Source organism: Pagrus major, chromosome 18 (genome assembly GCF_040436345.1).
Source record: "Pagrus major chromosome 18, Pma_NU_1.0".
NCBI classification, from domain to species: Eukaryota; Metazoa; Chordata; class Actinopteri; order Spariformes; family Sparidae; genus Pagrus; species Pagrus major.
In genome coordinates this window covers 18,019,573-18,037,233 of record NC_133232.1, presented here as the reverse complement: position 1 = coordinate 18,037,233, position 17,661 = coordinate 18,019,573, and the positions used below count along the sequence as shown (strand labels likewise).

Here is a 17,661-nt window from a genome sequence, read left to right as displayed (position 1 = left end):
AAGACGTAAGTCACTGAGGATGTGGCCCCATAATTGTTAGTAGAAAATGTTTGGTATGTGTAAAGTTTTATAGTTTAAAGAAGTAGACTATGATCCATACACTGGTACATAAATGTATATTTCAACACAAGCACAGGACAAAGAAATCGTAGTGTAAAAACTTTATTTTACAATTGCATAAATAACAGAAGAGCAGCAGACGTCAGGAGTGAGACCTGCCCATTCCTGCAAGGAAGTTTTCATGTTTACAGTGCACACTTTAACATTCAACCATTCTGTGCAAAATACTGTTGTCACATGGGCTACAGTAGGAAAACAAGCAGTTTGACCTCGTGCTCCAAGACATTCATACATGAAATAAAGAACAGTCCACTTCCTTGGAAACTCCAGCATTTTCCAGTGCATGTAAGATGAAGCTGGAAATAATATTCACACGCAAAAAAAGAAGTGAACAGTGAACAATGGATGGGTTTAGATTCTAGTTGAAGTCATGAATGATCGGGCTGGCAGAGGAGTAGAGCTTCCTCTTCACTAGCCGGTACTCTGGTCTCAGCTTCAACACTTTGCTGGTATCAAAGATGTTCATGAGGGCCGGCCAGCCGTCCTCCTTGTCCGCCTTGAAGATCACAGACAGTTCAAATGTCGGGGTGACACTTGGGTCTGGGAAGATGCTCCCCAAAGACTTCAGGCCATCTTTGCGCTCTACGTAGACCTTGATGCAGGCGCCCCGGAGCCCACAGGGCTCATCAGCAGAGGAGCGCACCACATCCTGTCCCACCCTTGTAGTCACCTGGCGAGGAAGCAGCAGCACCTGGCAGTGGAGGGAGGAAGCTTTAGCCTCTGTGAGACAGTGCTCGATCTGCCGGGTCACATGCTGCCGAAGGAGCCGCTCTTCATGCTCCAAATCTGCATCAGTGTTGGCAACTGTAGAAAATGAAAGAGTCTCGTTAGAATAAAATCAGTCTACAAAATGAAAAGTGCTGAAACTCAAATGCAATTCTCCTGTGTCATAAATAAATTCAAAGTTTGACCCTTGCTCTATCAAATTTACTTCTAATCACTACATTTATCACATGATAACTGTCTTGCAACACTGCTCTAACTCAGCAGCAGAGAGGAGAAGCAGTGTGAACAGCTCAGCATGACATCAGCTGATCCAAGACCAAGATCAGTTACATCAGCAACATCCCCAACACAGAGATCAGCTTATTCTTCTGTTCTTCCGCCAAGTCATATAGTTCTAGTCTCTATGTGGTTACTTTAACATCAGCGCATTAATACTGCCACTATTAAAACTTTTATTACTATTTAACTTTTAGAAAATATTACAACTGAGTACACCGACTCTTTTAAATTCACATTTTTGCCGTTTTCTTATTGTCTGTCATTTACAAAAATCTCCATTCGGCTCTTTAAAACAACTTACAAGGCGAGTTTTCTCTCTCATCGCAGCTTTCGACGCTCCCCCGCCGGGCTGACGGGCTCTTTGTGCCCGGGGAGGTGAGCTGGGTGAAGTACTTCCCGATCATCTCTACGACGCTTTCTTCCTCCGACAAGACGTGTCCGAAGAGCAGAGCCGTGGTATACACCATCCCGATTCCTGTTCGTGAAGCTCCGGTTTCTCCTCCAAGCGTGTAGTCTGTGTCTTCTCCATGTATTAAGTCAGGTGAGCAGAGCGGCTGTGAGGGGCAGCGCGAGGCTTTTATACCGGAGGAGCCGAGCGTTGCATCAGCTGAGCCGCTCACGTGTGGGCGGGGCTAACGCGGCAGTCCAGAAGCTTCCTGGTGGCTCACGCGACATGTCCCGACATCACACCGAGCTGACAGCTGTCACGTAGCCAGAGCGATAACAGCTGGTTTTTATTTGTACTTATTTGACAGACATTAGCCACCTAGCTGCTATCACAAATAGCACCAGAGCTTATTCTTCAAACTATGTCTGACTTGTAATTATTGTATTTGTCACTAAATACTCACCCAAAACATAGACTATAACTATCTGATATAATGCAGAAATATACTGCAGAGTCATACCCAACAGTAGGGATTACATAGGATAACATTATTTTTCACTGTTCACTTGAGTTTCACTAAAATAACTAATTTATTTGGTAATAATGAGATGTAGAGGAAAATCAAGGATACCGATACAGATAATTACAAAACAAGGAGACTGATAGCCGATCCACAGTAAAGTGAAAATCTTACTTGTACTTTACCTGAGTATTTCCTTTTTCTGCTACTTTATACTTCCTCTCTGCTACATTTATTTCATACATTTAGTTACTAGTTACTCTGCAGATTCAGATTATTTCACTGTTTATAAACTATTAATTGTGGTGTTGTGGGTTGGACATTTTGTAAAAAGATGTTGCATCGGAGTCAAAGTAGCACATTTTAAATAAGTTTGTTTTATCAGCAATCTGACAGGAAAATCTCCAACACTGCTAATCGGAAAGATGCCAAATACCTGCCCCGATAATCGGTCTATCCCCAGTAATAACTTTAGGAAATAGTGAGACTTGATTTTCAGTGAAATGATTCCAGTGAATTGCATAATCTAGAGCAGGGCTGCCTGAAGTAGGGCTCACAGGCCACAGTACACGATACATCAGTTCTATTATTGAAACAAAGAAAAAAAACATTAATTCAAGAAATTATGTTGATGTTATTTTATTTTTGTGAAGTACAAATGATCATTAAATGTGTGGGATCCTCAAATATTTATTATTTTTCATGATCTGAACATGGTGCAGAGTGACACTTTGCGCTGGAAGTCAGTCAGTTAAGAAGAACTTAGTACCATTTTTGCATTTTTACAGTACAGTACAATAAGTGCTTGCTTTGGCTAGTAGCCCACTATTAATCTTCAGTTTGAGCCCTCCATGGGAAGAAGTTCGGGCATACCTGAGCTAGAGAATTAGAGGGCATGGACATTCAGCTGAAAATGTAAAAATGCCAAAGTTGTCTACAGGCAAGCGTTTAATTCAACATATATGGAAATAAAACAATAAACAAATCATAACATAACATACAACATAACATTAAAAAATAGCGCTTTTCTTGCGGAGGAAAGTCATATGGTTCCCATTTTTAACATCAGATTACAGAGGTCTTTCCAGGAAATGTCCTTGAAAATGACTAAGAAATTACAGAGCCATAAAAGAAAGTGCTACTTAATTTACTTTGAACCAACAAGGTTAAAATTCTGCACATTATATGCACATTGAAGGCACTGATATTAAAGATCCAATAATAAACTATGATTTAAACTCATGGGCATTTTTTTTGCATTCAGCACTTTTACTTTTGAAACTTTAAATTGATTTTACTGATAATATGTCTGTACTTTTGTAAGTTGTAATTAATTAATTGTTGTACTAGTACTTGCATGTAAGTAAATGATCTGAGTCCTTCTTCCAACACTGTTTTCAGTTTGAAACTACTGATTAATTAAATGGGCATATAGGCTGAAAAAAACAAATCAGAATGTTGAGCAAATCAACATGCAGTAAACATACATACACAGTTTCTTCTGGAAAGTATTATATTCCCTTTAGGTCATTTTTGATGTGGTTGTGTTGAGTTCCTCTCAGAGGGTGTTGTCCAGTCTGGGGGCGTTCATGGATAAATAAAAGTATCTTTAACTCTCATGTCCAGACAGGATTGTGAAACAGTGTTCCACCTTATTTCTTTTATTTGACAAAAGCCTGATGGCAACAGGAGGGAGAGGTTCTCTAACAGTCCTCCAACACAAAGCCAACGAGGTAGAAATTATGTTTCTACTAATGATGAATATCTCTTAGCATTGCTGAACGATAAAAGTGCTTATTTGTCGCATTAAATTATCAGGTTCTCAGCTAAAATAGTCCCACTGCCTCTTCAAAAAGTATTTCTGGCATGAAGAACGTGTAGAGTGTAGAAATACTAGAGCTGCAGGCTGAATCTTCCACAGTTTAACCCTTAATCTGCCATAAATGTTCATTCTTAAAAGAATAGTGGATGAAGTAAACCAAAAATGAACACACTTTTATATACAATTATGATGTTGATATTTAATCAAAGAGTGCAAACTCCAGTCAGTTAAAACCCTTTACATTTGATACAAATAGTGGTATTGAACATGTTATAATATTCATTGCAAAAGCCTGTAATTCATACAACAGACTTCATTGAGTGTATCTGCTTTACGTGTATTCACATAAAATCCCTGTGAAGCTGTGAATGTGTGCTTGTGTGTGTGAGCACATCAGGTCTAGACATGGTGGCATGAGCCCTGCCTTACTCACAGGTGAGTAACATGGTCTGACACACTGTTCAGACACACACCTGGGGGAGCATCGGAAGTGTATCCACCAAACACAGGACTGTATTTTTATTTTCCATGTTTGCTCAAGATTTACTCCCACCACCACGTCAAATATTAACCTGAATTCCACAGATGTTTGACCAACATTAATTTAAAAATACTGTTGCTCTTCATTTTAAAGTGAGTATCAGAGGCCCATAGTAGTTATGTGTATAGAGCAGGGAAATATAAAGTGTCACATTAGTTTTAGCTGCCTTCCACTGACTCCCAGACAGTTTTAAAACTGGTATTTTGTCGTTAACATGAAGGACTTTTGTAGTCCTGACCCTGGTTTTGTCCTCATGACTAAACTGTGACATCTGACAAACATATTTAGTGCTGTTTCATACATTGAAACAAATATTGGTGCTGTAGATTAAATGTGGGGACCACATACACACACACACACACACACACACACACACACACACACAAACACACACACTGGGCTGTCCTCCCTCCTGGGCTGACGTGAGAGCACACACGGAGCAGGAAGGTTTCTGCTGCAGGTTAACTTCTCTCTCCTGACTCACCTTCTTGGGAAATATCCCTGCTGCTGCGACGTCACGGCTGCCAACCAATCACATTCAGATTAGAAGCTCTTGTCAGAAAGGCAAACCACCAAGGAGGAAGTGTTTCATTTTCAGTGGAACTGCAGGGGAACTACAGTGTGTGCTGGATGACGGTATATGCACACCACCAACACTGCCTTTCTTCATCTCTGGGATCGTGAGACAGTTTGTGAAACAAAACTCAATGATACACAGGCATGTGAGTGAAACATTGTTCTCTAAAGTAACATTCAGGTCACGATTCCACTGTTTGTAAGTCACGGCTAATTAAGGGAACAATGAGTCACAGTAAAAATCGAATCCATGCATCCATTCGCAAGACTGCAACCAGATTCTACATGGCAGAAATATTCAATAGAAATTCAACGATATTCTGCTTTTATAATGGTCATAGTGGAGAAAGCTGCCTTTATTTTCTGTGCCCTTCATTTAGATTTGGGCGGGCATGTTTGCTTGATAGACTTATGTTCCGTCTTCACATTTCCTATTTTAATAATTGCCACGGTCTCACATATGACATATATGCACTCGCCAACATCAGTTCCCTGATAGTCCAGCGTAAGAACTGATTTCCTTTCATTGCCGTGACCCATCAATGACCCCTGTCAGTGTCCGCAGTGGGTCTTTCTCCTGTCTGTCCAGACCTGACAAAATGCTCAGCGCACACCAGCCTTCAAGGACAACTAATGCTACAATAATAAGGAAAATTATTATATAACATTTCCTTAAATGATTTGGGAGTAAAGTTTACTCCCCAGTCTTTGGGCTTTAATAATGGTGACAGCTGCCGGTCTGCTTGAGAGACATGAGATTACTAATCAGCTGGATGCGACTGTGGCTGACAGGCACATTGATGGGGTAAAAACATTCAGAAAGTTCTGTTAGTACTGGTAGTTTAAGCCTTATGTATACACATTATAAATTACATCCATTAAAAAAATCCAGGACCTTACAGGATACTGGGTCATGTTACATACAGTCCATTTAATGAATTAAAGCTCAGTTTTTAAAGTTTTTGAAATATTAACCATTCATTTATAAATATATAGATGGATAATATGGACAAAGTTAATATGAACAGTATTTAAGCATTGACATCACTATGTAACATGACTATATAATATAGTCATGACTATATAATATAGTCATGTTAACTACCAAAATATTCAAAATGTCATTATAAAAACTGAAAATCAGGGGGGGATCTTTTAAAAGGTCATGTTGTGACAGACTTAAGCATTAAATATGTAAAATCATAGTTTTTCTTCCAACGTTATTCCTCTTAAGGAAATACATTTCTATATTAAATGCAGTTAAAAGTGTAAGAATCCTGAATTCTTGAATAAGCGTTTGGGTATTTCCCCCTGAGTTCCCAACATGAGTGCCCAGTGCTAGACGGAAATTGTGGCATGACGGAGGAATAACACACTGTGGGCTGCTCTAACTGGAATCCTCACAGGAAGAGAACTTTATTGTCAATCTCATTTCCTCATCACACGTCACAGGTGAATTACAGCGCTTCTCATTGGCTGTCAGCATTCCTCCCACAACACTTGCACCCGCCCATGTCACGACAACAAAAGCCCATTTACACAATTGAGAGCATATTTTACACGTTAACAGTTTTTCAAACATGCCATCAAATATTCTGTTACTTCTCAACCCTTAAATTAAAGAAGACATGAATTTTATTGTCTTACCTTCTTCAGGTATCTGGTGGTTCTCCACTTTCCAGATGCTTTCCTCCCTGAAGAGTTCAGTTCTCTGTGATCCGGTTTTGTAGCAGGTGTGCATAAGATAAATATTAAAAAGCAGCACAATTGAACACAAAATAATCATAAATCTACTAATATAGTGAGGAGTTGTTTTAACAGAGAGCTTTTTGTGTTTGGTCTCATCCTCTGTTTTATGGTGTTTATTTGTATGATATATACTAGGCTGTAAAAAGTGTCAGCTTGTCCTGTTGTTTTTAAATATGGAACGGCTGATTTCCAGCAATAATATAATTTGACATGCATATTTAAGTAGATCCAATTAGCAAGTGTGAACATTTTTATTATTATTAAACCAAGTCTACTTTTGACCGCACATCACAGGCCCGTATGGATGTGAGTTATTAGCAGTTCTACCAAAGATTGGTATTCCTTCCCCTTAGATTATATAATTTGAACGATGTTTAGAAGTCTTGAAAGGTAAACATATCCAGTATTTCTCATGAGAGAGAAATGCTCCATTGTTAGATTTATTTTTGTCCTAACTGTACATGCGACATGATCTGAATACGCAGTATTCATGAACTGTTGATAATTCCATGTGCTTTGGATCATATGATGACTCTGTCCTCCCTCTCACCTCTGCCCTGTTGAGCTGACAGACGCTATAAACAAATCTGATGCAACCTCGTCGAGCAATTTCAACTGTAGCTCTGCAGGTCATGAGGTGCATGTGAGCATGTGAGAAGCACTGAAAGAGGCGTGGTGTCAGGTGTCTTGTGAATGTTTCTTTTGTTTAGACAGTCGTAAAACACACTCCTGTACACCTGAGCTATGCTGCCTTCAGTCTGCCTGTACTTTTCCCCTGTTTTTTTCTCTTTTTCTCCTGATCTACCCATGACTACGACACATTTTGCATGAAATAAAACATTTATTGCTACAAAACTTTGAATCAAAGATTGCTGGATTAAATGAAAGATCTAATATGTAACACTTCTGTATTAAAATGTCAACAAACTAGACCTTTGCTCTATTTTGTGGAGTTGGGTATTTACCGTATAGTAACAATGTGTTTCATTTGGTCAAGTGTCTCTATAACTGCTGGGGAACAAATGCGGATACATCAGAGGAAGACGGCGAACGTGACTAAATGCAATGTGATTCAAATTTACCTTGTTTAAACATTTCTGCCGGAGTCATGAAGATAAATACTGACCAGCAATGGTGTTTGTTTAACAACGATAACTCTCCCATGCTACTTTATAAAAAATAATAATAATGATTATTATCATTATTATTATTATTATTATTATTATTATTAAAATGTTTAAGAGACCCCTGGCAGCAGAGATTATGTACTGTGTGTATAAAGGGGCACTATGTAGTTTTGTAGGAGAAATTCAAACTCAGAATTTTAATATTTACAAAATTAATGAGGTAATAATACAAACTCAGAAATATTTATTTTTTCCATAACTGAATAAACAAGCTGTTCTCAGAGTAAAATAAGGTCCTCAGAACACTGTTTGAAGTTATCAAAGGTGGCAGGGTCCGCCAAATATAAACAAAGTAAAACAGTATATGGGGTACAAACCCATGATGGGTTGTAGGATCTGGGTTCTTCCCTCTAAACTGAGCCAACATCAAAAGTAAAGATAATGGAAATAAAGCTGCAGAAACAGGACTACTGGACCCATAAAAAAACAAAAAAAAACAAAAAAACAAAACGAAAAAGAAAGAAAGAAAAAGGAAGAAAGAAGGAAGCACCAAAATAAGAAGTCTAAATCAAGTCAGTCCCAAACACAAATGTCTGCTGTCAAGCGTCCTGTCCAGTCTTTATTGGTTTTTCTTTAATCTGACTGGACAGATACACGAGGTGAGAACACAAGACATCATGAAGTCTGAATCCAATGCACATTAGGGGATCAGTGGGAGCTTGTAAACAGTTATCATAAAAGGCTGAGACTACTGAAGGAACCGGACATCAGGAGTAAAACTTTAGACTGATTAAAAATTACATATTAACTGGACGCTGGCAGAAGATCGTGTGCTGTTCTCTGAATAACACTTTCCAGTTGCAACACTTCCTGAGCATTAAAGCCAGCTGACTGTACAATCTGCTTCCACTGCACTCATATCATCACAATAAATATAAATTTCATTTTGCAATGTGTTAACGACTAAAGTTGTACTCTCCTCCTGTCACTGGTGAGGCAGCTCCTCAGAGTCTCTGTTACTCAAACGTGTAGAAAAGGTCAAATGAAACACAACTATTCTATGTATGTATGTACGTGTTTAAGGGAATGTAATATATTTTAATAACTAGTCTGCCAGGCTCCAATAAATAAGCACTACAGTATGATCGACAAAAGACTGAGGTGATTGTTGAGGTGTGTGTGTTTACAATCCCTGATAATTCTCGGTGTTCTCGACAGGTTCCTTCAGAGGCTGAGGTCTCTCCAGGCTGAACATGAGCGTGGGCTCCCGGCTCATTGGCTCAGGGTGGTGCCAGTCAGCGTTGGCATGCCCCGTCTCCTGGTGTGGAGGTGGAGTGAGGCAGTACTCCTCTTTCTCCTGCTGCTCCAGGTGTCTGAGGATGACCTTGGACAGGAAGTGAGGGTTGTTCTCATGCTCTTCTAGCAGAAGGAGAAAACAGGATCTATGTTTTGTTTGAACATCGAATCATTTTCAAAAGTTTATCCTTGTACAAACATTAATAATCTAACACTTTTGTTTTTTTATGCTTTGAAAGTGGTTTTCTTGTTGCCAATACCAAAACAAAAAGTTCACATGAGGTCAGAGATATCTAGACCAAAGCTAGGAAAGATCCCAACACTGATACTCTGACCTTTATCCTGCATTTCAGTTACAGGCTGTGCAGCACGAGGCCGCAGAGCATCAACAAAACCTTTTTTAAAAACACACAAATTGCAAAAGAATCCACAAATACACAAATCCCAATTGTCAATCCTCAACGGGAAGCGGATAAACTAAAAGCCAAAATCCCTCTAAAAGCACTCTGTCTCATGCTGCGATGTTTGTATCAAGTTTACACACAGACACACACACACACACACACACACACACACACTTGACTGTCTTCCTACCATTGAGCAGGATGAGTTTGTAGCGGTTGCGACACTCCAGTGAATGCTCCAGGATGTCCTGCAGGGTCCTGTAGAAGAGCAGGACCTGCTGTCTGCGCTCAGGCTCTCCAAAACCAGCGCTGCTCTCCTGGGACATGCTGTACAGCGTCAGCAGAGGCGTGGCATACTCCACCACACACTCATGGCCCTGTTAACACACACACACACACACACACATAGACATACACATACACTAAAGAGACAGCCAGAGATAGGTACAATACATGGACAAATAATCCTTTAAAAGCTTGTGGAAGTCTGGCACCAGAAATGTTTGATCTCTGTGTTTTACAGGTAGATGGTGCTGTTACTGTGCTTTGCTACATTCTGGTGAATTCTCAGGTCTGACCAGGAGGCGGTGCACATGCTGTGCTATGGAGGGGAAGCAGCATGTTGGAGGCGATGAACTATACACTGAGTATAAGGCATCACAAGTCTCAAAATATATTTAAAACACAAGAACATCTTTAAGGGTAAAATGTTTAGATTGAAAACAAATGCTAATATTTGATTGCTTATGAATTCTTTCATTTGTAGGGCGGAAGATGTGTTATTTCTTCTTTCAGCAGTTACATAGTCTCACTTTAAATGAACTTAAAAGAACTTGTAACTGGTTGTGAATTATTACTGATGTCTCAATATGATCTACATAAGCAAACAAGACCATCAGCGAGAAGGCTGGCTATTTTTTAATGTTTTTTATAGTTATTCTGCAGATTCAGACTTATCCGGGTTGGATAAGACATAAAATTAAAACTATTTTTTATGTCAGAGTGCTGAGGATTGAGGAGTCTCACATCCTGAGGAAAGAAGCTGCTCTTTAGTCGGCACTAAAATTAAAACTTTACTTTGTTCAGCATCGTCATATTACTGTTATTGATCTTAGAAAGCCACAAAAAGGTACCTCATTGGTATCGCATTGCTTTCAAAACAAATTCACAGGGGCCGCCAGAATCAACACAAAATGAAAGTTCCTTGTAGCTGCGTTTGAGTATCATAATTAAAAGTATGCTCATTATGGTATAGCTGCTATCAATGTCATTATACATTTATACAAATATCACTGGATTATCACTGACTTATTAAAATGTATGTAACTTTTTAATGTCATAGCTGACCATGTTCATAATGGAGCGGACATGATTACTTAATGGACAGAATATCATTTTTTGATCACATTCTCTAGTAGCAGCTTCACCAAGATAAAGATCACTGTGACTTGATAATGATATTGATAATCTTTCTCCTGCTGCTCCGGGTGTCTGATAATCTTTGGTTTGTCAGATAAGACATATCATATCACCATAGACTCTGGGATACAATGATGGACATTTAGCACTATTATATTTTCTTGCTTTTTATAGGCTAAGATTTTATTTGAGTAATTAGGAAAATGGATGTCAGATTACAGAAGCAGCCCTACAGTAAATAATAAGATCCTCACATGTTTTGTATGTCAAAGGGGCACAACGTAGTTTTGGAAAAGAAATTCAAATTCAGGTTTTTAATATTTACAATATTAATGAGGTAATATGGTGATGAAGCTTCTCAGTCATCCGGGTCATGGTAATACTAAGTGCTGTATCGTGGGTAACTGGACTTGTTTCAGTTTCTTGAAGACGTTTAACCCTATCATCCAAGAGGCTTCTTCAGTTCAGTGCGTTTATGTGTTTATTCAGTCGTGAAAAAGAAAGAGAGTTAGTTTGTTCAGTCAATGAAAAAATCAGTCAATGAAGAGCTTTCTCTTCTGATTAAAATGTCTTCCCCAAAACTACACAGTGCACCTTTAAATAATAATCTGTGAAGTAATCATGGCAGTCAGTTAGGTAAAACGTTGAAGAAGAAGTACAACTACCTCAGAACTGCAGCTGTAAGGCAACATCAGTCTGGTATTCACTTTGATATAACTGGTGGCTATTTCTGTCCTCACATGAAACTCAGACTGCTTTCATGCAGCACAAACTTCCTCTCCCTCGACTAAACTATAGAGGTGATTCTGAGTACAATCACTGTTAGATTTGCCACATCAAACATATTGAATATAGAGCGTACTGACGTGCGATCTTGAAATATTCAAAATATATATGCCGAAACAGCCCCTTGAGTCTGTCACATAACTGTGACTCTCACTCTGTGTCGCATTTTAGCTGTGCAGTCTTTACAAATCTGATCAAAGGAGAAAATGTCAGCGCACCAACTCTTTCAACTCGCACTGGCAATAAGCAGACCGACACTGAGTTGAATTACAGCACAAGTAGCTCCATGGCAATAAAACTGCAGGTTCTCTGATTACCTTATTTTATGTTTTTGCTCTGCACCAAAGCGACTGATTATCTATTTAAAATGTGACGGGTAACTTCATCACTTGGCAATCCAATTTAAGCTATATGACTTAAAATAATAAAGGTAAGCAGGTTATTTTACATTCCCTCCTACCTTCCCATGCTCGTCCAGTACTCTGTAGACGCTGTGCTTGTAGACCCGCCCCCGGACTCCTGCCCTATCCATCTCAGTGTTGGGGAGGTTGTCATAGAAATGGATGTTGTCGTCCTCTTCCTCCAGCTTGTGAGAAATGTTGGCGTTGAGAGGTATGAGGATGATGAGTTTCCTGGAGCCACGACCCCAGACGGGGCTGCTTGCCCGATGGGTAGAACAAAACGCTGCGATGGAGTCCTCCAAACCTGAAATGACACACAAACACACACACACTCATGCAGAAAGTTTGGTGTGTAATCTGGAATATAAGGAGGGCAAACCAAATGGACATGCTGTGTGTGTGTGTGTGTGTGTGTGTGTGTGTGTGTGTGTGTGTGTGTGTGTGTGTGTGTGTGTGTGTGTGTTTTGATGTAACTGACGTGGCAGCACCAGTCGCAGGTAGCCCAGGTAGAAGGACCAGGCCAGGCCATGAGCCACGTTCATCTTCCTCCCCTCGCACATGTCTGACACCTCCACCTCTGATGGACCCTGCACACAGACCACAGAAACAGCCGGAGGGATGTCAAAACACCTCACCTCTGCTCAGGAGCCGCCTGACACCATTCAGAAGGTGCCATGCGAAAGAAAAGGGCATCCCTGCACCCGAGCTGCCCTTTCCTATGTAGGACGAATGTATTTTTAGATATAAGTCAGTGCAAAAGCAGGGGGTAGAGACAGCTACACCCAAGCTTGAGCTGGGTTTGAATCTATAATGCTGCCAGTTTCTATAAGGAGACTGAGGGAGCAGTGAGCTTTGTTCAGAATCATACAGGGACTCTTCAAGTAAAGTGTGAGCACCATGGTCATTGTTGCTGATGGAGACATATTTTGAGCCTATTTTTACTCCAGAAATGCCATAACAATTACAATCAAGTGATGCTTTAGGAAGTGTTCTTACATAGGAACTGCTCTGTCTCCAGTGTAGTGCTCTTCTGCTAAAATAGAGCTATTTTTCACTTCTGCCATGGTGCACTGAGCTGTAAAAATATAGTAAGCTCTCAGATGATGACCTTTCTTATAAAACTAATTATCTAAATTATCAGGAGGGTCAAGAGAAAGAGAGTGATTCCCTCTGCACAGGAGCTGCATCTCAGCTTTACTTTCAAGGCGTTGAAGTATAAAATTCGCTTTTAGTCTTTAGTTTCGTAGATTTGTAGTGTACTTAAAGGTTGATGGGTTTACTATCTGGTAGTTATGAAAGTTGTTGTGGACTTTTGCTATGAGTTTTTCCTGTAATGGTGACATGCTAGTAGCCTGATGTGTTTTTAGTTGGTTATAGTTAGTTAGCATGTTGTTAGCTGAAGTGTACGCACAAAAAAATCTTTATCGCCATACCTTTAAACTGAACACTGAACCACATTGATGGGATCAGTATCTTAAGCAGTGACACTCCCCCAACAGGTAACGGAGAGCACTGTTTTCAGCCCAGCTCTGATTCACAGTACGCTACTTCCTCATTAAAGGCCTATTGAAAGACAGTAAAATACTAAGTAACCGTAAACTCTTTTGTGGCTCCAGAGGAAGCTGCATGTAACCTGATAAACTGCCTCCAGTGATGTCTTTGTTTCAAAGCTGCATTGTGGATAATGTAGGCAGCATGGTTTGAAAAGCTGTCCGCTGGTCTACATTTCTCTCCTATAACACTGTTTGACTCATTATGGGCAGTTGACATTTTTTAAAAACAAAATCGATACACCAGAACCAAATATATCACTTTTTTTATTCCACACATTCTTCTTCCTTTTCAAATCCTGGCACCTACATTACCCACAATGCAACTTAGCCACTGAGTGCACTCCTCGGGCTACATTTTTCCCTAATCACTCATCTATTCCAGTACTTACCAGGAATGATGGCTGGGTTACATTGAAATTTGTCTTCATGCTAATTTAGCCTGTGTAGCACAAATTACTTTATTAAGAGTTACCATTTTCCAAAGCACGGTCATGTGTTGTCAATCTTTCAGTGTGCTTTCCATGACAGTCAAAGGTTTATATTAATGTCTATATGAAATATGTCCGACAACACTGAAGCTGGTCCTTAAAGAAGGAACACATCTGACTGTGTTCAGAGGACAATTGTTTTGTGTTTGTGCTTCAGCGAAAAAGAAAGACAGAGAACGTAGACAATCAAAGACAGGGTGTTTGTGTGTCTGGTGTGTGGACCTTACCAGGACTCCCAGGCTTTTGAATAGAGCGTAAAGAACCGAGGTCAGGAAGAGGAGTTTCCAGCACTGGCCTTCGTGTGGCAGAGGATGTCCGGCCAGGTAAAGCAGAAGGCCTGCCAGCAATGCAGCCAGCAGGGTCTTTCCCCACAGACCACAGGCTGGCAGCATGTGGCTCAGCAGCCCTCGGCCTTGATACCTGGTAAAGACAGAGAAGGAAAGACAGTACATCTGTCCCTGTTACCACGTCTGTACCTTTTTCTTGTTTCTTCAAATTTTGTTGATCATTTTTGTAAATTTTCGAATGTTTTAACTAAAATTCTTACAAATTGCACCTTTAAATACAATAATTAAATATAGATAACAAAAATATTGATTAAGTTAAAGTTGAAAGTATATAATCATAACTAAACATTTAAAAACAAATGTGATTGCAAATAAAGTTATCTGATTAATATGTTTGTAAATTTACTTGGAGCACTCTGTCATGTATTTATGACTCTTTCATACAGACACACTATACTCGTCTCATACTCCACACAGCCACACCTTTTCTCTCACCTCGTGTTTGAGTGGTATAGCATCTCCTCTGCTAGCAGACAGAGCCCATGCAGCAGAGGGCCAAGGGTCAGGATGAGTATCACCATGGCAACCCAGCCAAATAACCTTTCAGGAGACAGAAACTCGATGCCTGCTATTGTTATGGCAGCCAGCGCCGCAGCGCACACCTTAGGCAAAGCCCCACGGGGCTGGGGGATGAGAGCGTCCTGATCTTGGAGGGACTGCATCTGTCAGGGAACAGTCAGGCTTTTATGAAACCACATGCATTGATCTGTGAGTGAGAAATATGGCTGTGTTTCCTGTGAATTTGATTTTGGTCATTCAAGGCTCTCACCTAACATGAAAAAACACCTTTAGTTACAACCTCAAAAGACATCACCATCATCAAGTGAGGAGGACGGCCTACTGAGCCTTTAAAGTTTAAAGTTATTCTGAATTAAACAGTGTTTCTCTAATCTCTGTGGACTGAAACTTACATGTTACACACCTGGATCGGTGACCTAACAGCATATATTTATATCACAACCTGTTAGAAACAAATAGAAACAAAGGTGCTCTAGCACTGATGGTGTTCACAGTCTGATAACTAAACAGATCCTTCACTCATCAAAATAAAAGAGAAATGTCCCACAAAGCAGCATTACAGGACCAAACAACAGTAACGTAGTAACTGGTAGCGTCTTTGGCAACTTGTGTGAGGAAAAAAATACTGCAGTTATACGTGGAAAAGCCTCTATCCTCCTGTCTGTCCTGTCTGTCCTCCTGTCTGTCCTACCGACTCTTAGTCACATTTCTGCCCGAAAAACAGCGCCTGTCCCCGGCAAAAAACTTTAACTCACCATGCGTTTGTCTCCTTCCACTATTGTGTTGTTGCAGTTACTGTCTTGAAAAAAATCTCAGCGACGGTTAGCCCTCCCGACCGAGACTTTAGTGAACTTTCCCCCAGAAAACAGCCTCCCTCCCCGCAAATGACAGCCAGATGTGTGTCCTGTTTACTGATGGCAAATATGTAATTATGTAATTTAGAGAGAAAAATGTAACTTTGTCACTTTCCAGGATGCATTGTGAGCCAGGATCTCAACCACAACACATTATAACAGCATCCATATGATTACACACAGTCAGCAGGTACATGTTTAGATCAACAGGAGGACACCGGGGGTAAGCACGTTGAAAAAACACACAGACGTCATCATCATGATGTGCTTGGTTCAGTGTGAACAAACAAGGGAGGAGAATTGGTGTGGTCACAGGTAATCATGTTGGCATCACTGTATTTTCCACTTTGGATGACTGTATCAAAATAAGTGTATCAAAGATAAACTGACTTTTTTGAAGACAATTTTCCATGCTAACATTATTTGGATGCTTTTTATTCAGAAGCTAATTAGTAGATGTGTGAGTAGTAACTCTCGCCAGTTACACACACTCCCACCCAATTATTCTCAAATGCATTCCAGTCTAAGCACGATGCAACCGAGCCATGATGAGGTCACAAATGAAGTGGCACATACAGACTACTAGACTATATTTGACTCGTATACAACAGTTTAATATGAAGAAATGCGGTTTAAAGAATGAACAATCTGATCTCTGTCACTGGTGCTGTCTAATTCCAGTATGAATAGAAGGGAAAATCTAAAATCTAATCCAGCCAGTGCATGTTAACACCAGACAAGAGAAAGAAAATAAATAGGGACCCACCTTGGCATGCTTTCTGAGATCCAAGTGCGATTTCTTTTGTCCTCTGTCTTCCTTATGCCTCTCTTATCCTTCTATCTCTCCCCACCCCTTTAGGCTCATCCAACACTTTCAGTTTCGTTTACAGTGGTATTTGCTCTCTCCTGTATTCCAGTAAATCCAGAGGTTACGGCGGGGCAAGAAACAATGAGAGTGAATAGGAGAGAGCAGAGAGAAACAAGGATTGTGAAAGAGGAAGTTTTATGATAAGATAGTGAGACTGGCTTCCAGTTAATCTTTCACCAATTATTTTATTGTAAAATAGACACAGATATGTTGCAATGACCATTTTGTGCTCCATCCATCAAGTCATTTGGATATCAAAGTGAAAACTGCAATACACAGATGGGTGAAACCAGCATAAATGATCTTAGAAAAGTGCTGACCCAACAGGAATCACATTGTTTTCTTATTTATGGTTGCTTTGATGTAATTTATGTCTTTATTTGACAGTTGACAGAAGAAGTGGGCAGATATGAACGGACGACAGTAGAATCACACCAGAGTTGTTACTGCCATGCTGTATATCCAAAACCACTTTAGTTTTGGCTATCCTGAACTCATCCTCAACACTAACTCATTCATTGTTTTTATTGTTTTTTTCTTGTGCAGCATAAAGGAACAACAACATACATTTGTTGTAGAATGCCAATTAAATTAACCTTTGAACATATTTCATCAGTTTATCCATTAACTAGCCCACTTTTAGCTAACCTTGAACTGTTAGTTACTTAAAGCTATCCATTTTGTCCATGATTTCAACAGTTCATCCAGTGAGTGCTTTTAGCTTTTTAAACTGTTTATACATCACTTTTAGCTACTTCAACAGTGTATCCGTTTTTAGCTAACTGTTTGAACTTTATTCTACTACTTTTAGCTATCCTGAACTCATCCTCAACACTCCACCATTAGACACCTTGAGTTTTCTGTTTTTTTAAAGCTGA

General features: G+C 39.8%; 2 protein-coding genes across 2 annotated transcripts in view; both read right to left on the bottom strand.

The window, feature by feature from the left end:
* Positions 1 to 146: 146 nt before the first annotated feature.
* LOC141013449 (DNA damage-inducible transcript 4-like protein) lies at positions 147 to 1,672 on the bottom strand. The gene is made up of 2 exons (XM_073487188.1): positions 1,427 to 1,672; positions 147 to 924 (listed from the first exon to the last, which is right to left on the bottom strand). Exons 1-2 carry the CDS (start codon positions 1,590 to 1,592, stop codon positions 479 to 481), a joined length of 612 nt encoding a protein of 203 aa, XP_073343289.1. The 5' UTR covers positions 1,593 to 1,672; the 3' UTR covers positions 147 to 478.
* Positions 1,673 to 8,440: 6,768 nt separating this feature from the next.
* LOC141013626 (protein phosphatase 3 catalytic subunit alpha-like) overlaps positions 8,441 to 17,661 on the bottom strand; it is a 34,672-nt gene continuing 25,451 nt past the window's right edge. Inside the window, exons 15-21 of the mRNA XM_073487411.1 lie at positions 16,682 to 16,739; positions 14,978 to 15,204; positions 14,423 to 14,615; positions 12,633 to 12,741; positions 12,214 to 12,458; positions 9,739 to 9,925; positions 8,441 to 9,267 (exon numbers count right to left, since the gene is read on the bottom strand). Of these exons, the coding sequence (XP_073343512.1) occupies positions 9,032 to 9,267; positions 9,739 to 9,925; positions 12,214 to 12,458; positions 12,633 to 12,741; positions 14,423 to 14,615; positions 14,978 to 15,204; positions 16,682 to 16,739 (1,255 nt within the window). The 3' untranslated portion in view covers positions 8,441 to 9,031. The remainder of the gene's footprint in view (positions 9,268 to 9,738; positions 9,926 to 12,213; positions 12,459 to 12,632; positions 12,742 to 14,422; positions 14,616 to 14,977; positions 15,205 to 16,681; positions 16,740 to 17,661) is intronic.